At 44.1% G+C, this 25,807-nt stretch overlaps 1 protein-coding gene across 4 annotated transcripts; it reads right to left on the bottom strand.

Moving 5' to 3' along the window:
- Nucleotides 1–12,416: 12,416 nt before the first annotated feature.
- On the bottom strand, nt 12,417–20,483 carry LOC107276878 (uncharacterized). 4 transcript variants are annotated; one of them, XR_010734540.1, is made up of 4 exons: nt 20,253–20,423; nt 19,203–19,297; nt 18,144–18,255; nt 12,417–13,041 (listed from the first exon to the last, which is right to left on the bottom strand). XR_010734540.1 is itself a non-coding variant. In XM_015793545.3 (4 exons), the coding sequence occupies exons 1-4, from the start codon at nt 20,432–20,434 to the stop codon at nt 12,985–12,987; spliced, it is 474 nt and encodes a 157-aa protein (XP_015649031.1). In that variant the 5' UTR covers nt 20,435–20,483; the 3' UTR covers nt 12,417–12,984. The 4 variants fall into 4 exon arrangements, 3 of the variants coding, with proteins under 3 accessions (XP_015649031.1, XP_066159653.1, XP_066159654.1); XM_015793545.3 differs by having other exon boundaries at nt 20,225–20,483; XM_066303556.1 differs by having other exon boundaries at nt 18,144–18,250; nt 20,253–20,483.
- Nucleotides 20,484–25,807: the final 5,324 nt, after the last annotated feature.

The raw sequence follows: 25,807 nt of genomic DNA, 5'->3' as shown, positions 1-25,807 counted from the left end.
AACGGCATATTTACAAACTAAAAATAATTTATAAATAACGTGTTCTTAGCGATTCAAAAGTAAATGCTGAAAAATAAACTTTATTGAAAAAAATCCCAAAATTAACATCAAATTTAAGGTTGAAAATTTAAATTTTCATTGATAAGCATAAGCGTAATAAAAAAAATGAGGCTACTAATCTCTTGGATTATTTTTTTCAAAGTTTACCTCAATCATGTGCTTCCTATATTTTTCCAACGGTCTATGATCTTTTCTCCTTTTGCATTTTTATGTGTTATGCAGTTACATTTCTTTCAAAATCTTGTGTATTTTTTTTCTCATTTATGCTTTTTTTTCATCCTTCATTTCAAAGTAAGTGTTCATAGGGTGAGCACGTGCGTTTTTGTACTGATTGAATCCAACGCTAATCCCCGCGCCACCCAACTCCAGCGAGCGAGGCAAAGGAGGCATGCGGCGGCGCGCATTGGACTAGCGGAGAGATAAAGAGAGAAGAGAGGGGCTTGGGTTAGAGACGGCGATGGTGGCAGCGCAGTCTCGGTGCAAATCCAGCGACGGCGTCGAGCTCACCACCCGGCGGAGAAAGGTGGAGCTAGGGGGGAGTGGCGGTTACGACCTCAAAATCCAACAAGCGCGCTACTGCTGGAGCTAGAAGGAAGCGGCGGTTGCGACCTTCAAATCCGACGACCACATCGCGGCCGGAGCTTGAGGGGAGGGTGGGTCCCTTGCAGCCTACGGGGGTTGGGACGGGTGATGTTTTCCAACTGATCACCTTTGTGGGGCAAGGGGCCAGGGGAGCGGGTGTCGAAACATGATTTCGGCAATAATAAAACGGGGTAGCGCACGAGACCTAAAAGTGGATGGATGTGGAGACAAAGGATTTAGACAGGTTCAGGCCCTCTCAATGAGAGGTAATACCCTACTCCTGTTTAGGGATTTGAATCCGCCGAGTGTGTATTGATCTGACGATCAGGTTGTCTCATATATGCCCCCTAGAGGGCCTCCTGCCCACCTTATATAGGATGGGGGGCAGGATTACAAGATAGAAACCTTAACCAATACGGTATCGGTTTCCTAAATCAGGACTTTAGGCCGTTCCGTAATATACAAGGAAACGTAACACCCAAGTCATGATCTGTTACATATTACATAGATATAAGTTATCCCCTATAACTAGTCGGATAACCATACCGTGTGGGTATGGGGTACCCATAATCTCCACAGTAGCCCCTGAGACCTTCACAGTCGGAAAGATAACCTTCTCTCGAACTAGATTACTCCAAAGCCGAGTGCTTCAATCATCTTCGCCATGGTCTCCCGAGTACTTTTACCAAATCTGAAGACTGTGGAGGGCTGAAAAATATAGTCAGGTGCATCGACTAGATGCACCTAATAGGTGTAACCCCCGACTATGTGGTTAATCGAACAAACCAAACATATAGTCAAGGAATAAATAATCCAACCAACCGAGTGGTTTTTGATAATTATAGTCAACCAAGTGACTTGATACCAATATATAGCATATGCGGTGTGAATCCCCGAATAATATGATTCAAGTGATATACCGACTGCTTGGCAAAATATGATGCGTACAACCTAAAGTTGACAACATCTTTGAAAGTTCACATAGCAAAACAATTATAAAGAAGCTTGAATGCTGTGAATAAAGAAATTTCCAAAGTATTGGGCATACGCCATGCGCACACTGCTTTAACAGATGTGCTTAAGTCCCTAAAAGACACATGGTTTCACCACACCTGGAAATATATGGCATATATGGTATAACATCCGAGTAAGTAAACTCATAAAGGATTTACCAACCGCCTGAAAAATGACCATAATATATAATCAGCCTAAGCCATAATATTGGTCAATAAAAATGCACACTTACGTGGCAAAAAGCAATGATATTGTATCCAATCAATTGCTTGATAAACCCAAACAGCACCTTGACTATATAAAAAAGCCAGCGGGGCAGCTATATAAAGCTTTACTGTTTGACACCTTTTAAGATGCATTGTACCAACTCCTAAAAAGTCGAGTAACTGCGGTATAAAAGGATTTTAAGGTATTGGGCACTTGATCACGCGCACTTTGGCCTAAGCGAAAAGTGCCTAAGTCCCTAAAAGAACGTGACAGGCCACACCTGAAAATATGGGCTGCAGACATATTAGGCCTAGACCAAAAAATATGCCTTCGACACCCTTTAAAGGATGACGCATGTAACATGCTCTCGAGTAATAAATCTTCCGGGTGATATAGACCAGGTGTAGCTCATATGAATAGCTTCTGATCTGAGTGATTATCCCTTATGAGATACTCCAAAATATATATAATAATTGAATCCCGACTGACGCAAGTATTCGGTTGATAGCCCTTACGGGGAATAATAATTGGTCCAGTCTTTGAGCATAGAAAATAGACTCATGACTATGAATCCATGTGGAATGTATCCGGAACAAGTCCAAATTGGAGATATAATCCTCACGCTTGAGTTGATGAGCCCCTGAGCATATAGCTTGTCCTTCTGTCATAGTCAAAATTGTCTATTGGCAATAGCTGACGCAGTCGGCATGGAGATGAAATGACCAACATGAAGACGAAATTGCTCATCAGAAGTAACGGAAGATGTCAGTGGTAGTAAAGATGCCACCAATCAAATGTAATGAAGTTGCATAACCATGGAGGCGAAGAAACCAGTCGGCAACAGTCAGGTCAGCTAGCAGTGAAGATGTAGGCGCCCAACAACAACGAAAGAACAGTCGGTGGTGACAAAAGCAAACCGACGATGAAGACGTAGACGCGCATCAACGGTGATGGCGAAATCCACCAATCATGAAGATGAAGGAAATAATCGGCGGCGACAAACGCATCCGACGGTAATGATGATTAGCGGCAACAGAGATAGCCGACTATGATGACGAAGTTTCCCATCAACGGCAGCAGAGTAGGCTATGTTGATGAGGCTTGACAAGATGTTGATGAAGATGACGATGTCGGTGATCCAGTCAATAGCGATGTAGCAGCCGATGATAACGATGAGATCCTCTATCGGCAGTTGCGTAGTAGGCCAACCGTGAAGACAAATAATTGGAGGAGAGTTGATGTTGTTGCCCAACTCGTCTAAACCGAAATATTTGAAGTTGTTGAAGTAGAATGTCTGTTCCGAAGCAAAGATGAAGATAATGACTCCTGGAGTTGACTCATTGGCTGATTAATTGATTTCTTCAGCTTGACATAAAATTTGTCAAATTTTGAGCCTTATATTTGTGTAGCCCCCGACTCTTTGGTTAGTTGGGAAACAACTGAACATAGAGTCGAGAATTATAGCTTCTTGTCGTCGAGTAGTCATTGCTTGATTGAAGATATGTGTTGAAGGTGTCCAAGTAGAAATCCTGAATATTGGAGAGTCACTTGTTGTAGTAAAATATCATGGCATTGCATGCCGAGATGTCGAGGTTCACAAAGACGTCGTGGTTGGTGAAGTAGTAAAACTTGCGAAATAGCAGCAATAGAGTTTGCCAGTGCCGAAGATAATAAAGATGAAGTCGCTCCACCATGATGACAAAGTTGCATCGCCGTGATGAAGTGAACACGAGTCGGCGGCAACAGAAGCAAACTGGTAGCGAAGACGCGCAGTTGTGAAGATAAAAGCACTAGTCGGCGGCGGCATAACCAGTCGACAACGGAAGACGATGATGTCCATCAGTAGTGGTAGCTGTATAAACCAGACGTTGAGGTGAGGGCACTAGTCAGCAGCAGACGAGACGACCGGCGGTGAAGAAGATAAGGCCAATCAATACTGGCAGAATCATGCAGCCATGGAAGTGAAGAAACCAGTCGGCAGCCATGGCAAACGTAGGCAGCTTGTGTTGAAGATACTGATGCCTATTAGTAGTGACAGCGATGTAGCCAGCCGTGAAGAAGATAGCATCAGTTGGCGTTATAACAGGCCAGCCGTGCAGGCGGTGACACCAGTCAGCGGCGGATGCGGCGGCCGGTCGGTGAAGACGTAGACGCCCAACAACGGCAGCATAATAGGCCAGCCGTGTAGGCGGAAACACCAGTCGGCGGCGGTCGAGGCGGCCGGTCGGTGAAGACGTAGACGCCCAACAACGACGGCATAATAAGTCAGCCGTGCAGGCGGAAGCACCAGTCGGCGGCGGACGAGGCGGCCGGTCGGTGAAGACGTAGACGCCCAACAACGGCGGCATAAAGGCCAGCCGTGCAGGCGGAAACACCAGTCGGCGGCGGCGAAGGCAAGCCGGTCGGTGAAGACGTAGACGCCCAACAACGGCGGCATAATAGGCCAGCCGTGCAGGCGGAAACACCAGTCGGCGGCGGCGAAGGCAAGCCGGTCGGTGAAGACGTAGACGCCCAACAACGGCGGCATAAAGGCCAGCCGTGCAGGCGGAAACACCAGTCGGCAGCGGCGAAGGCAAGCCGGTCGGTGAAGACGTAGACGCCCAACAACGGCGGCATAAAGGCCAGCCGTGCAGGCGGAAACACCAGTCGGCGGCGGCGAAGGCAAGCCGGTCGGTGAAGACGTAGACGCCCAACAACGGCGGCATAATAGGCCAGCCGTGCAGGCGGAAACACCAGTCGGCGGCGGTCGAGGCGAGCCGGTCGGTGAAGACGTAGACGCCCAACAACGGCGGCATAAAGGCCAGCCGTGCAGGCGGAAACACCAGTCGGCGGCGGCGAAGGCAAGCCGGTCGGTGAAGACGTAGACGCCCAACAACGGCGGCATAATAGGCCAGCCGTGCAGGCGGAAACACCAGTCGGCGGCGGCGAAGGCAAGCCGGTCGGTGAAGACGTAGACGCCCAACAACGGCGGCATAAAGGCCAGCCGTGCAGGCGGAAGCACCAGTCGGCGGCGGCGAAGGCAAGCCGGTCGGTGAAGACGTAGACGCTCAACAACGGCGGCATAAAGGCCAGCCGTGCAGGCGGAAACACCAGTCGGCGGCGGCGAAGGCAAGCCGGTCGGTGAAGACGTAGACGCCCAACAACGGCGGCATAAAGGCCAGCCGTGCAGGCGGAAACACCAGTCGGCGGCGGTAGAGGCGGCCGGTCGGTGAAGACGTAGACGCCCAACAACGGCGACATAAAGGCCAGCCGTGCAGGCGGAAGCACCAGTCGGCGGCGGACGAGGCGGCCGGTCGGTGAAGACGTAGACGCCCAACAACGGCGGCATAATAAGTCAGCCGTGCAGGCGGAAGCACCAGTCGGCGGCGGACGAGGCGGCCGGTCGGTGAAGACGTAGACGCCCAACAACGGCGGCATAAAGGCCAGCCGTGCAGGCGGAAACACCAGTCGGCGGCGGTCGAGGCGGCCGGTCGGTGAAGATGTAGACGCCCAACAACGGCGGCATAATAAGTCAGCCGTGCAGGCGGAAGCACCAGTCGGCGGCGGACGAGGCGGCCGGTCGGTGAAGACGTAGACGCCCGACAACGGCGGCATAAAGGCCAGCCGTGCAGGCGGAAGCACCAGTCGGCGGCGGCGAAGGCAAGCCGGTCGGTGAAGACGTAGACGCCCAACAACGACGGCATAATAGGCCAGCCGTGCAGGCGGAAACACCAGTCGGCGGCGGTCGAGGCGAGCCGGTGGTGGTGTTCTGACTGATCCATTCCTGGAGCGTAAGAGATAAGCTTAAAGCCATGAATCCCTTTTATGCACATCTGGATCTGGATCCTGCGGAACAAACATATAGGATGAGTAGTATCTGATATAAATATAATACTCGAGAAAAAATCAAGTATTTAAAATATTTATAAATATGTATTTCTCCTCTTGTCAATTTTGATTTCCCCGAGCAGATGACTCATTACGTTTAAACACTCTGCCCGACTAGTCATAGCCACCAAGCACTGGGAGTCGGCCTAGGCATTTCCCAAACATGCATATGAGTGACATGAGTTCGTCATTAATGGAACAAAGTTTCACGGATCAGAATTTACTACTTAGGTACTTTTGCAATTATTAAGAGCAGAAAATAAATTTATCTCATCTCTATGCTTTTGATTTATTCCGAATAATACTTAGCACCTTGCGTTACTCGGTCCATCCAACGAGCCCCCGGGTGCTAGGAATCGGCCCAAAGGCAACCATCCATTGGCAAACCAAACGGAAAGCATAGGAAGATAGAACTCCATAACTCGATAGGTACTTTTGTACTCAGATTATGTCGCAAGCAATCAAGATAAATATTATGAAAAATATGATATAACATCTGTAGCCCCCGACTCACTACTCAATGGAAGACCAATTGGTGTAGTGAGGCAGAGGAAAAGGAAAAATATCATATAAAGAATAAAATAAATGATGACTTAGCTTTGTAATATTCCCCTTGGTGATGGCAGAAGTGGCCAATGTGGGAACAAAGTCGTCCATCAATAACAATGAAGACACCAGTCGGCGGCGACGAAGGCGGTCGACGGTGAAAGCGAAGATGCCCACTAACGGCGGCATAATAGGCCAGCCGTGTAAGCGGAAACACCAGTCGACGGCAACGAAGGTGAGCCAACGGTGAAGATGTAGACATCCAACAACGGCGGCAAAATAGGCCAGCCGTGCAGGCGAAAACACCAGTCGGCGAAGGCCAGCCGGTCGGTAAAGACGTGGACGCCCATGAACGGTGGTGTGACCAACCGACCGTATAGGCAGGGACACCAGTCGGCGGCGACGGAGGCAGGCCGGCGGTGTAGATGACGATGCCCATCAACGGTGGTGTGACCAACCGACCGTATAGGCGAGGGCACCAGTCGGCGGCGACGGAGGCAGGCCGGCGGTGAAGTCGTAGACGCCCAACAGCGGCGGCATAATAGGCCAGCCGTGTAGGCGGAGGCACCAGTCGGCGGCGACGGAGGCAGGCCGGCGGTGAAGTCGTAGACGCCCAACAGCGGCGGCATAATAGGCCAGCCGTGTAGGCGGAGGCACCAATCGGCGGCGACGGAGGCAGGCCGGCGGTGAGGACGTAGACGCCCAACAGCGGCGGCATAATAGGCCAGCCGTGTAGGCGGAGGCACCAGTCGGCGGCGACGGAGGCAGGCCGGCGGTGAAGTCGTAGACGCCCAACAGCGGCGGCATAATAGGCCAGCCGTGTAGGCGGAGGCACCAGTCGGCGGCGACGGAGGCAGGCCGGCGGTGACGACGTAGACACCCAACAGCGGCGGCATAATAGGCCAGCCGTGTAGGCGGAGGCACCAGTCGGCGGCGACGGAGGCAGGCCGGCGGTGAAGACGTAGACGCCCAACAGCGGCGGCATAATAGGCCAGCCGTGTAGGCGGAGGCACCAGTCGGCGGCGACGGAGGCAGGCCGGCGGTGAAGTCGTAGACGCCCAACAGCGGCGGCATAATAGGCCAGCCGTGTAGGCGGAGGCACCAGTCGGCGGCGACGGAGGCAGGCCGGCGGTGAAGTCGTAGACGCCCAACAACGGCGGCATAATAGGCCAGCCGTGTAGGCGGAGGCACCAGTCGGCGGCGACGGAGGCAGGCCGGCGGTGAAGACGTAGACGCCCAACAGCGGCGGCATAATAGGCCAGCCGTGTAGGCGGAGGCACCAGTCGGCGGCGACGGAGGCAGGCCGGCGGTGAAGTCGTAGACGCCCAACAGCGGCGGCATAATAGGCCAGCCGTGTAGGCGGAGGCACCAGTCGGCGGCGACGGAGGCAGGCCGGCGGTGAAGACGTAGACGCCCAACAGCGGCGGCATAATAGGCCAGCCGTGTAGGCGGAGGCACCAGTCGGCGGCGACGGAGGCAGGCCGGCGGTGAAGTCGTAGACGCCCAACAGCGGCGGCATAATAGGCCAGCCGTGTAGGCGGAGGCACCAGTCGGCGGCGACGGAGGCGGCCAGCCGTGTAGGCGGAGGCACCACTCGGCGGCGACGGAGGCAAGCCGGCGGTGAAGTCGTAGACGCCCAACAGCGGCGGCATAATAGGCCAGCCGTGTAGGCGGAGGCACCAGTCGGCGGCGACGGAGGCAGGCCGGTGGTGAAGACGTAGACGCCCAACAACGGTGGTGTGACCAACCAACCATATAGGCGAAGACACCAGTCGGCGGCGACGGAGGCAGGCCGGCGGTGAAGTCGTTGTTGTTATCAGCAATGGCGGTGGCGAAGACAAGCCGGCAGAGTGGACTCGCGGCCGATCGACCGGAAAGCTGAGACGCCTCGAGTCCATGACCAGCATCAATCGCCTCAATAGTGCCGCGTAGTTATATGCGAACAACAACAAAAAATAGCAAGAGATTAATCTGAGATTAAAAATCAATATGATAAATAATGATAAAAATCAGATTGAGTTTCCCCCTGACTGATTTGGATCAAGTCAGAGAAGAGGAGCTTGAAGAAGTGGTCGACGGAAAGGAAGTGAAAACTCCCAAAGCGAAAACGAAGTCGGCGACTCATGAAATTGATTCCATCGCGCTCGTTGATAGGAAACTCGGCGCAACCCCTACCTGGCGCGCCAACTGTCGAAACATGATTTCGGCAATAATAAAACGGGGTAGCGCACGAGACCTAAAAGTGGATGGATGTGGAGACAAAGGATTTAGACAGGTTCAGGCCCTCTCAATGAGAGGTAATACCCTACTCCTGTTTGGGGATTTGAATCCGCCGAGTGTGTATTGATCTGACGATCAGGTTGTCTCATATATGCCCCCTAGAGGGCCTCCTGCCCACCTTATATAGGATGGGGGGCAGGATTACAAGATAGAAACCTTAACCAATACGGTATCGGTTTTCTAAATCAGGACTTTAGGCCGTTCCGTAATATACAAGGAAACGTAACACCCAAGTCATGATCTGTTACATATTACATAGATATAAGTTATCCCCTATAACTAGTCGGATAACCATGCCGTGTGGGTATGGGGTACCCATAATCTCCACAGCGGGGGCTGGGTCGTTCCAGCCCGAACCGTCCCATTGTCATTCCTACTTGGGATCTCGAGTACACCGGTTTTGTAAGTTGAGAAACGTGTTATATCTAGTATTACGGGAATAACGTAATTTGAAGTTTGCATTAAGATGAGGGACCTTAAGTGAACTTATTCCTCATCGTTTGGAGCGCAGGCTGGGCCTGGCCCACATAGAACGAGACCCGAGCCTGAGTCGGATTCCGACTCCGACTACTAGGATAGGGTTTGCATCCTCTATAAATCGGAGCCCGCCGCTGCTTCCTCTTCTTCCCACAATTCCCCAAGCATCCGTACGCCTCGACGTCTCCAAGCAAGGGCGGCAAGGCGAATCGCGGCGGCCGGTCAGGCGGAGCAGCAGCGCATCGAGCACATGGAGACCAAGGAGGGTGCGACGACGACCCTGATGCCCGCGGCTAAAGCTTTCGCCGGGGCCGGAGGAGGTGGAGACAACGTCGAGAAGAAGCCTCCTGTAGTGAGCAAGAAGGTGCCGATGCCGCAGGTCTTGCTCGACTACATCCTCTCATGGACGAGGATGGGACCATGGCCGAGCTCCGACGACCACTCGGAGTTCCTCCTCTCGCCGGAGCATCGCAACCAGGACGACGACGATGGCTTCGCCGCGTTCGAGGCCAAGGTCCGTGCGCAGCGCGAGGAGCTGTCCGCCTTCCTCGACAAGAAGGACGATGAGTTCGCCGTGTTCCAGGCCAAGGTCCGTGACGAGGTCGACGAGAACGGCTGCTACATGGTCGATGGCACCTACTTCGCCGATCTGGAAGCAGCCCAGGCTCTCTCCAATGAACTATTTGCCAAGCTGAACATGAGTGGCATCCTGTTCGAGGAGGACTGACTGAGATGCATGCCATCCTGATTGACAACAGTCAACAGGCTTCTTAACTGTCATGGTAGTAGTGGGCACGACTAATTGACAACAGGCTTAATCGTAATTGTTTAATCAATTATCTCTTGTTTATATTAACTAGAAAAAATACCCGTGCATTGCGACAAATTAGTTTGATAGCGCATGTCGATGGTACTTTCTTCCTGTGCCCATTCAATATTTATTAAGCTTGCATGTACAAATGTTCAGTTTCATATATCGAATGCAATGTATTAGGGCACATTAATTATATCTTTGAGCATGATTCTGTTTTGCCATTACCTTTATCTCAAGTCGTAAGCATGGCGCGACGTCTCCTCCCCTCCCGGTGTGCAACCACATCTCCTTCTGTTAATTTTTCATATATATATATATATATATATATATATATATATATATATATATATATATATATATATATATATATATATATATATATTTTCTACTGGTTTGCTGAAATGCAAATTAGTATTTTTGTTTTAGGATTGTTATACTTACCCTCGCAATATGGTAGATAATTGGATAGGCAATATGGTAGACAAGCAGTTTTGTGCAACTTATCCTTATTGATTGTGGTTATTGTTCCAAATCTGCAGTGATGTAAGAGGAAACAATCTCACAGGGACCATTACAGTGAGCATATATAGGGAGCTGCACTAGCTTTGAGATTTTGTATGTTCGATCTTGCTAATATTTCAGTGATATTTCATTGTTCATGAGTTTCAGACACCATGACGCGAACTTCTTATATGCATTGTAGGGACATTTCATATAACCAAAAGTCCAAAACTCTGGAGAAATACCTTACAAAAGTCTTTCTTCGAGTAGCCACACTATAAGAATTCCTTAGTTATTGCAAATCTTCTAGCTTGTTATGTGATTTTTCGTTCGTATCTTCTCAATGTTATAGATGCTTACTTACAGCCTCTATGTTGTGCGCTTTCTATTCGTGTTACATAGGTCACTTCAAGAAATAGAATGACCGGAAAAATTCCAGATGTGATTGGCCTTATGCGGGTTCTTGCTGTTCTATGAGTAGACCACAACATTTTAATCCATAGGTTCAGTAGTTTCTGTATGATTAGATAATGAATTCTTATATTCAAATTTTGATTCTCAGAGACCTGAGTGAGAACGAGCTGGTAGGTTCTACTCCCTCCTTCCCTAAATATCTGATGCCGTTGACTTTTTTAAACATGTTTGACCGTTCGTCTTATTCAAAAACTTTTGTAAAATGTGTAAAACTATATGTATACTTAAAAGTATATTTAACAATAAATCAAATAATAGAAAAAGAATTAATAATTACTTAAAATTTTTTGAATAAAACGAACGGTCAAACATTTTTAAAAAAGTCACCGACGTCAAATATTTTGAGATGGAGGGAGTATTTCTTCAATACTGGGCGATCTATCCTAGATTGCCAAAACTGTTAGTATCATCGGATAGACTTGCTTTTTCCCTGAGATTGTTTTCTTATCTTGAGCAAACTTACTGGAGTCATACCGCCGGAGCTTGGGAACATGAGTAAATTTAAAATTATGCTGTTACCATTTGTGAGCAAAATGAGCCGCAACATGTTCTGTTAATTTATTATACAACCATTTTGCTGCGCCGTACACCCCAATATACCTTCGTTATATGATTCTTACTTCTAGTAACAACAATCTCCATCGAAACAACCATTGCCCATATTTACACTACACATCACCAAATTCAGCAGGTGTTATGAGCCCCGGCGTAAGATCGAATAGGATATGGTAATTTAGCGACGAGCAGAGGATGAGAAACAGAGAAAGGAGATCTGAACTGACTTAATTGATTTCTCCCAAAGTTGGCCTCTAAATAGGCTTACAAATCTTAACTGAAATGTCTAACAAATTATGAGTGAAAAGAGGAAATAACAAATCTAATCCAAACTGAATATATCCCCGGACTGTAGCTGTCCGGCAAAACGACTTGCGCCGGCTTCCGCGCTCCGCTGTCCACGCCGGCTTTCGTAGACGATACCGACCATGACAGCTAGGGATGGCAATTGTGCCCGTTTGCCCGTTTACCCGCGGGTAAAAACCCTATTAGGGTTGGGTTTGTTCTCCATTTTATACCCATGGGTATCTTATTGGTTCAAAAACTATGCCCGATGGGTAAATGGGCATGGGTATGGGTAATCACTACCCATGCCCGCTTTACCCGTTTACCCGCGAAATCTAACTTACATGTAGGCTAGGAGTAAAATCCACTAGAATACATAAGCCACGTTCTTTGTTTTCTACGGTTTCCCTTTTATTTCCCTTATTATTTCTCTCCTCTTACTCTATCGCCGCCAGAGGAGAGACACGACACCGAGGCGGAGAATATTTGATGTTTTAAGTTCGATTCGAAGTTAGTAGCTTGTAGACTTTTTGTTCCACTGCTTTTGTTGTGGCGGGTAAACGGGCACGCCCGTGGGCATAAGGCGCCCGCGGGCAATGGGCATGGGCAACCATCCTTACCCGTCATGTAGTAATGGGTATACCCACGGGCACAAATAATCTCACGGGCATGGGTATGGGTAGGCACTACCCGTGCCCGTCACGCCCGATTGCCATCCCTAATGACAGCATGCAAAAAATATCAGACACCCAAATGATGAAGAACTCCCTTCTTCCTTCCTTTTTGGCAAAGACAAGAGGCACAATTTGCTGTTCTTCACATAGAAGGGTAATGTATCAACCCTGATTGATTGCATACACACACGGTGTGCTGAAACTTCTTCAATGTGCCATCACACCTGATATATATATTCAGATAAAATCATGATGATGGTGACTACGGTGGCTTTATTTCATCATTGCCTTGCCGATGGCCTTTACCCATAGCTTCTTCCTCCAAGTGCTCTTTCAGACCTTCTTTGTAGGACTCGACATAGTTCTTCAGTGCATCTGTGTAGTTTGAGGCGCGAGCCATGTACATCCGTTGTAACGCATTCTTGGCTTTCTCTGCTCCGCCCTTTAATGCGCCGACAAGGTCTTCAACCGTAGTAGGCTCGCTTCTTCCCTCCTCGGTGTTGATGTCAGGTTACTCTTTGGCCTTCTTGTAGTTGTAGTCATTTGGTCTGATATCAGGGCCAATGTCTCTGACCCAAGAAGCCCCATACAGCCTGGTTGCCTCCTTCAGAATGCACCACTTGTCTTTCCAGGAGAGCTTTGGCCGCTTCATGCCCATCGGTACTGCAGTGTTCTCTCCTTTGTGTGGTCCGACAATAGATTAACCTGCACCACAATGAAATGTTGTCAAGCATTAAATTTTTTTTAGCTCCCTTGTTCTAGATTCTAACATGAGACATGTAAAAGAAATGCACCGTAAAGTTGGTATGAATGCCAGAGCTAACCAAGATTTAAGCATATAAAGTGACTAGGGAGCTAGCAATTCATCAAGCTGTGCCACAGGAAAGGTACAGAGCCAACTTGTTAACATCAAGCATTCAAGCTAATCTTCTAGAACTATCTAGTATCCATGTCTACAACTAGCTAGAAGGGATAAATGTCGCCATGTCAACATGTTCTACATTCACATTTTATTTCTCCTCAGGTGCTTATCACCTTGTAAAACACCTCATAATTATTCAACATAGATAAACTGAAGATTCACAATGATGTCAGAGAAAAGCTACACACGGTGATCAGTGGAACACCTGATGAAAAAACTTGGAACACAAGGAGAGTTTTTGGTGCTGCGAAGCAGCAGCTTTTCTTTATCTGATATTGCAACTTAAATAGACAAAACAGAAACTAGATCGTGGCCTTGATGGCACTGCACATGCCACGCCCGTCCACTTCTTGTGCCATCCCACACATCAGGGCGTGCTGCGCCATGCACTAACTAAACAGAACACAAGAAAGAAATGAACTGCATGCACAAGAATTATTTGCTAACAAACGATTGAAAACTTATAATTTCAGTCAATGTATGTCGATATCAGTACTAGTTAACTACCTAGCCAAAGTTTTAGTTTCAGTAACAGTGTGTAGAGCACTAGAGCTAGCCCTATATTTTTTATTCAAGAGGCAGAAATGTTTTCATGGAACTAGAATGTACAAAATCGACACAATTACAGGGAGCATATATACAGCATAGAAGTATTGCAGTATAGTGGTCAGTCATGCAACATGGCATTGATTTCCTTGAACAACCCATGCATGTCAGAACCTCTGACCAGTTACGACGTCGATCGATCTGTGTCCATACAGGCATACACTACTCCATGACCTAGTATTCCCCTCAATGCAACTGCCCTAGATGGGCAATAATGTATTCTCGGCACTTAAAAACTGCCCTATAAAGTCCTGTAGCGAAAGAGAATTCCTAGCAGATTTTTTTTCCCTAGCAATTAACTACCCTATAAACACGAGCATTCCCGGCACATAGTTATATGCCTTGCAATTAAGGGGAATTTAACTATTTACCACTTTTAGGTTTGGCAATTATCCAAATACCCTTATTACGTTTGCTCTTTTTTTTTTGCCCCTCTTAGATGTGGCATCTTAACTATTTACCACTTTTGCCCACGTGGCATACCAACGTGGCAACCCAGGTGACAAAATGGTGTGGGACCCACTTGTCATTCTCTCCCCCCTTCACTCATTTCTCTCCCCCCCAGCTATTCAGGCGTCGGCGACGCCGGCGAAGAGGCCCAGGCCGGCGTCGAAGGAGAGTTCAGGGAGAAAGAGATGAGTGAAGGGAGAGAATGACAAGTGGGTCCCACGATGTTTTTTCACCTGGGTTGCCACGTTGACATGCCACGTGGGTAAAAGTGGCAAATAGTTAAGAAGCCACATCTTAGAGGGGCAAAACAATATGAGCAAACGTAAGAAGGGTATTTGGATAATTGCCAAACCTAAAAGTGGCAAATAGTTAAATTCCCCTGCAATTAACTGGCCTTGATGCTTAGAGCATCCCTGGCATTACTCTGAATTAGATGCAACCATTACGCCCTTGTTTATCAGTTATTTCCCTGGTAGATAGTAGTTTTACTGGCACTTGTTTGTTTCAATAATGCACCAAAGCAGTACACATGGGTCCAATGTACACCAATCCAAATTAGTACCAAATCAGCCCACAAAATCAGTACTGTGTTCATTAGCTTTCTTCCAACAACTTTTTATACACTTCTTGCAAGGGCATAGTACTATGTTCTCTTTGGCTAAATGGGTAAAAGCAAATTGTATAAATTCTTTGACCCCCTGTATCTATTTAGATGTGTGCCCTACAGTTCTTTTATGGAAGTTTAGAGAAGATCAATGAATGGAAAAAACACATGTACGCTACATTAATTGTCAGGTTACTATGTACCTAGGAAGGTCCATCCATCTCTTCTGAATTTTTTACATTTTGGTCCTTTTAGAAAACTTATTTTACAAATAGACCCCTAGAAAAACTTATTCTAAAAATGGTCCTTTTTGGTGCGCCGGAGAGGCTGGCGCCATCCTCCAACATGGTGGCGCCAAGTTGACGTCATGCCCGTGCCACCCCGTAGATGAGCCGGCTGACGTGGCAAGAGGGGGGGGGGGCGCTAGCCCGTCCTAGTGCGCTCCCCTTGGGTGAGACACGCGGGCCCCACCCCTTTCTCCTCCCCCTAGCCATTCGCAGCTCTTCCCAGTCCGAGCCAGAGCAGTGCGCTCTCCATCTCTCTCTCCCCCCTCACCTCTCCTCAAATCCACTCAATTTGGAGGCCTATTTTCGCGGGATTTTTTGTGGAAACCGAAGAGCAAGGTATACACCTCCATTCCCCCCTCTTTTTTTTCGTTTTAAATGGTGAAATTTGTAGATTGGAGGGTAACCCTAGAACCCCATTTTTGCCCAAATTTGTGATTTTCAACATCCAATTTGGGGATTTGCTGATTATAGTGCTACATGTATGCAATGTACTCGTTAGTGCCACTCTTTTTTGAACTATATATGTGGTAATGGTAATTTGGACTTTTAGGTGGTTTGGTTGGATGGATGGAAAAATTGACTTGAGACATGAAAGAAATATTTTAGGTATGAATTATACGAAGGAGGGACGAATTTGGTAGCATTATAGAAATTTATTAAAGTTAATTAGAACTAGGTTGGGTTGTATGACGGAGTATTTGTAATATTTTGATGTTTAATGCACTAAAAAACTTGTTGGTACTGTTGGATGTGGATTAAATATTTTTCGTGAAGTAGTAGCTTTGGGACAATTTAAGTTATGCATTGGTTATAATTTGTCAGTTTGGACTATGTTTAGGAAGGATGATGTAATTTTTGGTAAAGTCAGATTTTATTTTTTTTGGTGTAGATGGATAAACTTGTTAGTGTTTACTACGATGGTAGAGTGGTGGAATCTTACGTTGGCGCACATGTTGAGTTTGAGGATATGTCATTTTGTTTCCGACCCACCCGACTCTATATGAACTAAGATCGCGAGTGAAAGAAGTTCTTCAATATATACTTATGTCCTTGACCAACATCGTATCTCCCATAAATACGAATCTCTACATTATCCTCGGTCCATTCAAGAACTTTCACTTAGGACCTTAGTTCATCTAGAGTCGGGCGGGTGGAAAACAAAATGGTCTTCAATGACATATCCTCAAACTCAACATGTGCACCAACATAAGGTTCCACCACTCTACCACCATAGCAAACACGAACAAGTCTATCCATCTACACAAAAAAATAAAACATGACTTTACAACAAAAATTACATCATCCTTGCTAAACGTAGTCCAAACCGATAAATTATAACAAAATCATAATTTAAATTGTCCCAAAGCTACTACTTCACAAAAAATATTTAATCCACATCCAAAGGTACCAACTAGATTACTAGTGTATTAAACATCTAAGTATTACAAATACTCCGTCATACAACATATCCTAATTCTAATTAACTTTAATAAATTTCTATAATGCTACCAAATTCGTCTCCTCCCTCATATAATTCATACCTAAAAAAAATCTTTCATGTCTCAAGTCAATTTTTCCATCCATCAATCCAACCAAACAACCTAAAAATCCAAATTACCACATATATAGTTCAAAAAAGAGTGGCACCAATGAGTACATTGCACACATGTAGCACTATAATCAGCAAATCCCCAAATTGAATGCTGAAAATCACAAATTTGGGCAAAAGAGGGTTGTAGGGTTACCCTCCGATTTACAAATTTCACCATTTAAAACGGAAAAAAAGAGGGGGGAATGGAGGAGTATACCTTGCTCTTCGATTTCCACAAAAAATCCCGTGAAAAAAGCCTCCAATTTGAGTGGCTTTGAGGAGGAGAGGTGAGGGGGGAGAGAGATGGAGAGCGCACTGCTCTGGCTTGGGCTGGGAAGAGTTGCAAATGGCTGGGGGGAGGAGAAAGGGGTGGGGCCCGCGTGGGTTAAGGGCACGGCCCACCCAGTGGGAGCGCGCCAGGACGACTGGAGCCCCCCTCCTGCCACGTCAGCCGGCTCGCCTACAGGGTGTCACCGCGGCACGGGCACGACGCCAGTGTACCTGGCACGCCATGTTGGAGGGCAGCGCCAGCCTCTCTAGCGCACCAAAAAGGACCATTCCTGAAATATGTTTTTCTAGAGGTCTATTTCTACAATAAGTTTTCCATAAGGAGCAAAATATAAAAAATTCAGTCCATCTCTTATCCATAGCTGATATTTGCAATGAAATTTCACATGTCACCTAAATTACTCTGTGTTTTAGTGGTGCTTTCTGCATGCCAAGTAAAAGTACTCACTATTGTGCTCATGAGAAAAGGATTTTATATATATATATATATATATATATATATATATATATATATATATATATATATATATAGGACACTCATATGGGGCACCATGGTGCCCGGGCACCATGGTTTCAAATGCACAAAATTACTCAAATTTTTCAAAATTTTTAAATTGTGAGTATATACCTAGTTATAAGAATTCGATTCATACATATATCTATCAACAAAACAACTCAAATTTAACTTTATTTCACAATTCATGATTACATACCTAACTAATTATATGTATAGATGCTATATACCTAGAATCAAAATCTAACAAAAACAAGTTCAAATTCAGTTTAAACTTGCTTTGAACTAGTTAGTAAAGTAGTTAATGTTAATACCTAAATAATTGAAAAAGTTTCATACTCATTTGAATTGGTTATATACTCAATTTCAACAATGGTGCCCGGGCACCATGGAGCACCAAACAAATTTACTATATATATATATGTATATATATATATATATATATATATATATATATATATATATTGCACAAGACAAATATAACACGAGGATATAACATTTCAGCCTTTAAGCATAGTACTCATGACAAGCTCGAGGGTACTAACCGTGGTACGATGTATTGTTCGAGACCTCCTGCTGGGTAGATGCTCAGCAACGTACACCTTAGATGATAGACAGCTAGGTCGATTGCAGTAGAATCGATAGTGGACCACTAAACTGTACCAAAAGCCACATAGTTCATATTTAGAAATAGATTATAATGCTGACTTAAAATTAAATACTTGCTTTAATAATTTCAGAGATTTCCCAAGATATCGATCTAGGTACAAAGTGCTAGAACATTTCAGTGGTTGCACAGCAGGAGACAAAAAACCCCTCCTCATGCACATTTCCAGCTCAGCTTAACATTTTAACCAAATCCTTATGTAGGAATAAAACAGGTAACCATTCTCACATGACTGACTTTCTTGAAACAAATCAACATCCTATAAAGAACTATATTCATCCATGAGCATACCTTATATGCAAACAAAATTGATCCATGAAGACAACCAAATTACCAACACATTATATATATGCCGGGCAGACATATAACAAATACTGTAGATAGGGATGAAACTATGATAAGTTGTATATCATACACTATATGTATATAGGAATAAATATATCTATAAGACAGCAGCAGTAGCAGCACATGACCTTTGTATAGTACTAGTATAAGTGTATAACTAACTGACAGTATATATGAGGCAAGACATGAATGTCAATATAGAGGCCCCTCTTGCTTGTTTCCCTTCTTCTGTGATCTCTTCTCTATCTCTGGTCCCCATGAATTTGACATTCTACTACTAGTACCTACTAGTAAGCTTCACTACTCTGTGCCTGCTCTGATCCATCTTGTTGCTTTGCATTGCCATTGCCCCTGTTTCTTGCTAGCTAGCCATGGAGACAGAGAGCTAATCTATAGTACTACACCCTAATTAAGTACATGTTGAATTTTCCGATGCACAATACAGCAAATGCAATTTGGCAATACATAGGCCAACCAGTGCAGTGTACTTATATGTAGACAAATTGAGTAAATCACAGGGCAGACATACATGAGCCAAAAAAAAAAAAAACAAGTCACAGTCACAGATCTTGTATAACTGGGAGAATTTTACCTGAACAAGGGGATTTTCTCGGTGCTTCCTGGATCTCGATACCGAGGGCAGTGCTGAAGAAGAAGAAGAGGCGGTACAAGAAGAGGTGCACTAAACTGCACCATAAAGCCAAATAGTTCACATTCAGAAATATATTATAATGCTGACTTAAAATTAAATACTTGATTAATAATTTCAAGGATTTCCCAAGATATGAATCTATCTACAGAGTGCTAGAACATTTCAGTGGATGCACAGCAGGAGACCAAAAAAAAAAAAAATCCTCACGCGCATTTCTAGCTCAACATAACATCTAACCAAATCCTTATGTAGGAGTACAATAAGTTAACATGCTTACATGACTGACTTTCTTGAAAAAAAAATCAACTTCCTATAAAGAATTATATTCGTCCATGAGCATAGCTTATATACAAGCGAAATTGATCCATGAAGACAACCAAATTACCAACGCATTATATGCAGGGCAGACATATAACAAATCAATATATAGCTTGCATATAAGGTGCACTGTACTTATTTGCAGACACACAAGATAGAAGTTTCCTCATGTGTATAACTTTGGCTAACACAAGTAGTTAGCACTAATGCTTCAGAATAATTGCTGCCATGATGCACATATTCAAGGAGTGTAGATGAAATCTCCAAATTGTAAAGGTCTCATAATTGAGGCAATAAAATACAGCTGTCCTTACAAGACAGTAAACATTGCGAAAACTACATGAATATATATGTAGACAGGTGTAAAAAAAAATCAGGTTAAATTTTTGTAGCATTGTATCTCTGAATCATGTTCACCTACTCCTTCTATCCTAAAAAAAAACAAAAAAAACAAACGAAATTCTAGGTTTGAATATTAGAATAGTTGGTTCTATCAGGACAGAGGGAGTATGTAGCTACATATTCAGAACAAAAAGCATCCTATGTAGTGTACTGACATGCCAACTACTGCAGTGGTACTTATAGGCAGACATATAGTAGCTTATAGGCAGGATTGTAAAAAATTAAAATAAAGTCACACTCACAGATCTGGCATAACCAGGATATTTTGACCTGAACAAGGGGGTGTCCTTGGTGGTCTTGATGGGTGCTGAAGAAAGAGAGGATGAGAAGAGGAGGGGGAGGCGGCGGAGGAGGCAGGGGTGAGGAGTCGGCGGCGGCGTGCGGGCGGAGTTGACGGCGGCGGCCGGCGGAAGGAGTTGATGGCGGTGCGGGTGGAATGGGTTTTGGCCCATGAAATTTTCCTGTGTTGACGCCGCGGCCCACGAAAACTCTCATGCCAAAATTTTTGCGAATTCCAGCAATTTGATTTATTTTCTGGCATAAACAATCTAGAGCAGATCAAATGACTAGTTAATTATTATTACTCCCTCCGTTCCGTTTCGTATTATAAGTAATTTAATTTTTTCAAAGCTTTTTTAGTTTGATCAAATTTACAGAAAAAATTAGCAACATCTACGATACCAAATTGATTTTTAAAATTTAATATTGAATATATTTGATAATATGTTTGTTTTGTATTGTGTTAGTATATTTTTCTACAAATTTAGTTCAATTTAAAGAATTTTGACAAGAAAAAAGCTAAACGACTTATAATATGAAACGGGGGAGTAGTAATCATTGCCCGTAGTGAATTTCCGGCAGATATAATGACATTTGTATCCATCCCTGGCTCTTGTTATATTTCCAGCAAATAATTCAACAACAAATCAATTTTTTTTTGTTCGCGCCAATTAATTGCTAGGTATACTGAGCTATGGTGTAGTGATATCGGTTGCTTACATAAGTTCTGTATGTAATTATTGCTAGAGCATGATGAGGTGGCATGTTTACATATTGAGCTTTAGAATTAGTGGGTTATAAATTTATACTAAGATAGGATAGGATTCTTGATGCTAGAGGGGTAGATATAGCTGTTGTCAGACATTACACAGAGAGTTGTACATCAATTAAGTCAACCTTTCACAACAATGAAGCCATGCATGCTATTGTTTGCGGTTTTATCATAGAGGAGCCATGATTTTTGCAAATGCTCATGATACCCTCTTTTAGCTAGTAGTAGACCTATTTTTAGTTTAATTTGCGATACTCTAGTTACTAATTGAAATAAGAAATTAGTGCGACATGCTGGCGGTATATGGCATTATTTGTAGAGAAATTTTATAGTTTTTAGGAAGTACCAAAGAGGTATATTTAGAAAGCTCCGTACATGAGGTATGGGAACATACTCAATTTTCTGGATAATGCTTCTCGTCGAACGTCCGAAGCAAGGAGAAAAATCGGACAACATCCTCTGACACACATACACATCTCCAACCATATAACATGCACCTTTAACGATATTTAAAACGAATTTTCTCTTAAATTATTTATCTAATGTACAATCCGATCATACCGTTGTATTCATTATAATTAAATCTTTACAACAAGATGTCGCATGATTATATTTCGATAAAATATAATCATATGTTTCAATCCATTAACACTTTTTGTTTCATACGTGATAGGGACATGTTTCAATATGTGTCTTTAGCGTGTTTCACAAAATTCACAAAATAACTGTTAGCTAGTTTCAAAACGATTTTTCTCTTAAACTAATTATTCAATCTACGATCCGATCACACCGTTGTATTCTTTGTAATTAAATTTTATAACAAGATATCACATGATTATATTTTGATGAAAGAAAAACATATGTTTCAATCCATTAACATTGGTTGTTTCATTTGTGATAGCGATATGTTTCAACGTGTATCTTCATCATGTTTCATAATTTTTTTAAATGTTTCAGTTACTGATTTTTGGTTTCACCCTATATAACTTGATGTTTCACTCGTTAGTTAACTGGAACATTTAACTGACCGATTCTTTTTTGCATGCTGCATACGTAGGTGGTGTAATGACGTGTAAACAGTTGGGCGTCCGATATTTGATGAAATATCGGACGTCCGACGCAGAGTCGTCTCCCAATTTTCCACTGTAAAATATGGTGCTCCCAAATACTTGTTGTTGTCCTAATTAAGATACTCGATTCTACGATTCTCTATAGATGGAACCTACGATTTTCATGTATACGATTTTGTAATACCGATTCCAATTCAACATCGCGAGTTAACAACCTTGTTTTTGGCACAACAGAAAAAAAAAGAAATAACTATATAACTTTCGACAAAAAAAATCCCTTTGAAATCTTTCGAATGTAACTGTAGTGTAACTATAGTACAGTTACACTGTAATACTATAGTATAACTCATATGTGACTTGTATATAACTCTGTCAAGAAACTAGCTAGTATGACTTGGTTGGCTAGCACCGAGAGGGCCTTCAGGTGCAAGGTCAAGGGTTCCAGCGTTGTATATCATTGCGTCACTCGCGTCAGTCATGGGTGCAGTGCTTGCCGGTGCCGGCTTAGGCTTAATTAGTTTGGTACCCTATGTTCCCAACACAACTCCCTCGTGTTCTGTGCGCACGTTTTTTCAAACTCCTAAACGATACGTTTTTTGCAAAAAGTTTCTAGATAAAAGTTTCTTAAAAAAAATCATATTTATCTATTTTTTAAAAAATAAACTAATATTAATTAATCACACGCTAATACAATGCTCCGTTTTCTATGCATAGGATATGTGTTCCCAACACAGGCTACCGAACACAGCCTTAGAGTGAGCCGGCGCATGAGCAGAGCAGGCAACCAGGATAGCTGCCCATTGCAAGTTTGATTTTTGAACACCAAAGAAGCTAAGGAATACATGGCCGGTCCTAAACTTGTGTGGTGGTGTCACTTAGGTCTGTGAATTTGAAAATTGCACATTTAGATCCGTGAACTTGGTTTAATGTACCACCCTGGTCCAAACGTTCTTTGACTGCGTTCGACTGCTAACATGGCATGCCACATAGACAATACTTTTGCTTTCAACACCCTCCATATCATAACACATCGCATATATCTCCTTGTAGCTATACAGTGACACTAGAATCCCCAAAAAAAATCCTCAAGTCGTTCTTCCCTCTCATTCTTCTCCTTGCATGTATAGAAAATACGGCCCCTGTTAGCAATTGCCATTGCTCTGCGCTCCAAAATGACTTTATCCTTGCACAACGGGCACTTGATCAACAACACCTTTTCCCAACGACTTCAAAACGAGGACGAGCTTGGAGAATCTATGGGGATGCCTAGCATGCAAGACGCATTACGCTGCCTCCCGCCGCTAATCCGGTCGCACTATGCCACCGCTAACCCCGTTGCATTCCGTTGTATCCTGCTGCTAATCTCACCGCCGAGGACGCCACAGCCGCTACCTCTTAGCCTCCTTCCGCTAATCTCACCGTCGAAACCCTAGCCGATTTTAGTGATATTGAAATGCACTGGTTAGGGCAAGTTATGTGCGAAGGTATATATGGAGGGGGCTGATCACAAAAGTGTTGCCTAGTGGTATGCCACTTTGGCGGTCAAACGTGGTCAAAGAATGGTTGGACCGAGCTAGGGTGGTACATTAAACCAAGTTCACGGATCTAAAGATGCAATTTTTAAGTTCATGGACCTAAGTGACACCACCCCACAAGTTTAAGTACCGGCCATGTATTTCACTCTTTATTTTATTTTATTTTATTTTGTGTTCTCTGTAAGCTTTGGCGTGTCTGTGTTTCGCTAGTCAAATTGCATCAAGAGTAACCTTAAAACCATAGTACCACATTACTTTTTATCATAGGCACGGCTCTTGTCAATGCCTATTTAGTGATATAGTCACATGATGTACCGAAAACTTAGTATTGTGTTTACTATCGACTCTGTTGATTAGCCATACCTCTTTTTTTTCCGTCCTCCGCCGGCCACTGGTTCAGCATTGCATTCAGAATGATTTCAGAGTACATCTGAAGGTGTGTGTGCAGTGTTCTGAGAAGGAAACTGTGCAATGCTCCGATGATGAAACTGACTTTATGTTGAGATATGGTGGATTTTTTTAATGTGGGTAGCGGGATTGCCCATTTACATCCTAATGTTGTCCTTGATGAGGTTATTTCTTCTCGGGGTTTTCTGGACAAGATACTTTTTTCAATTAATATTGAGCGATTATTTCTTAATTTGAATATATAAACAGATTTTGTCATGCACTACCTTTGTGTTAATTAGTGGTGTAGGAGTATCCGGAGGGCTTTCAGTATAGAACAGCAGAATCTATTGTCAGTTATATTGCTACAGCACATGGACGTCTTCAGAACATAAGTTGAAGAGTTAATGCAAATGACACTACAGTAGAATCGTTAGTCTGCACACATGCATGCGGGTTAACATCAATTCTTGAAAAGTTGTAATGCCTATTTAACACTCTTAATAATTTGAAAAAGAAAAGGTTATCAAGAAAAAATATAGATCTCGTCGAGTTATACAATTTTGTTATACAGAAAATTTAATTTCTCCATCCAAGATATTTTGGAAAATTCAAAAATTCGTTTTCAAAATATATTTGAAAACTTGTAATGCATATTCAGACATTTAAATGATATAATAAAAAAATGAACTATAAAGTTAGAGATCAGGTTGAGCTCACAACTTTAATATCATATCACTATCCGAGATCATTTGAAAAATTAAAAAGTCGTTTTTCAAAATAGATCTAAAAACTTGAACACATATTCATACATGAAAACAATTATAAATAAAAACATTATCAACTATAAAAAGTTATAGATCTTGATGAACTCTACAATTTTAATAAAGTTTATCTTCATCTAACTGTCACACCCCAATCTGATACCGCCGTACGACGGCACCTGACAGGAGCGTGTCGTAGGGAAAACGGCGCGAACCGCTTCCTACGAAACCGCGATCTCGGTACCAGTCCCAGGACATAGTGCTCGTACCCACGGTGACAAATATGAATCATAGCAATCCTTAAAATAAATAGAGGACTTATTTACCTTAACTTAGGTTGCAACTCAAACAGCCCGAGAATACAACCGACGACACGGACGAGGCGAACACCAACAACAACAGCAGCAGCGGAACCAACGGTCTAACACCCAATACCACAGGCGACGGCTGGGAACCAGGACGAAACCCTAATCTTCACTTCACCTCATCTTCAACTTCAGGGCGGAGGAACAATATATATTTATATAGAGCAAGGGTGAGTACTTTCGTACTCAGCAAGTCACGGGAATTTAGGTGTTTAATGCAAGCTTGGAAGAGAGGCAAGGTTGTTTTGCAAATCCTTTGTTTGAAATCATTTTTGAAATCACTAAGTGATTTACTTCTTGTTAGGTTTGGGTCGAAAAGAGACTTGCGTCTCAAATCGACTTAAGAGGTGCTTTTCTACAACTCAATAGGTAATGTACCGACCTCCCGGGTCAGATCATTACTTCTCGGCTTCCTAGAGCCATTCCACTTGATTAATCGGCTCCCAGAGCCTTTTTCATTTTCAGCAGCACAACAATCCGCTTCCACTCGGGAAGCCTAGACTATGATGCCCATAGACATCCCGAATCACACAGATTCGTTTCTTGACCACTCAGGTCATCCATCTGCCACATAGGCTGATTCTGGTTACGATTCCCACACCACAACAACTTTTCACAAAGCACAGGCAAACAAATCTACGCAACGGGAACCA

This window comes from Oryza sativa, chromosome 8, assembly GCF_034140825.1.
Source record: "Oryza sativa Japonica Group chromosome 8, ASM3414082v1".
NCBI lineage: Eukaryota > Viridiplantae > Streptophyta > Magnoliopsida > Poales > Poaceae > Oryza > Oryza sativa.
Note: the sequence above shows the minus strand (reverse complement) of the source record. Positions and strands in the feature narration are given on the sequence as shown.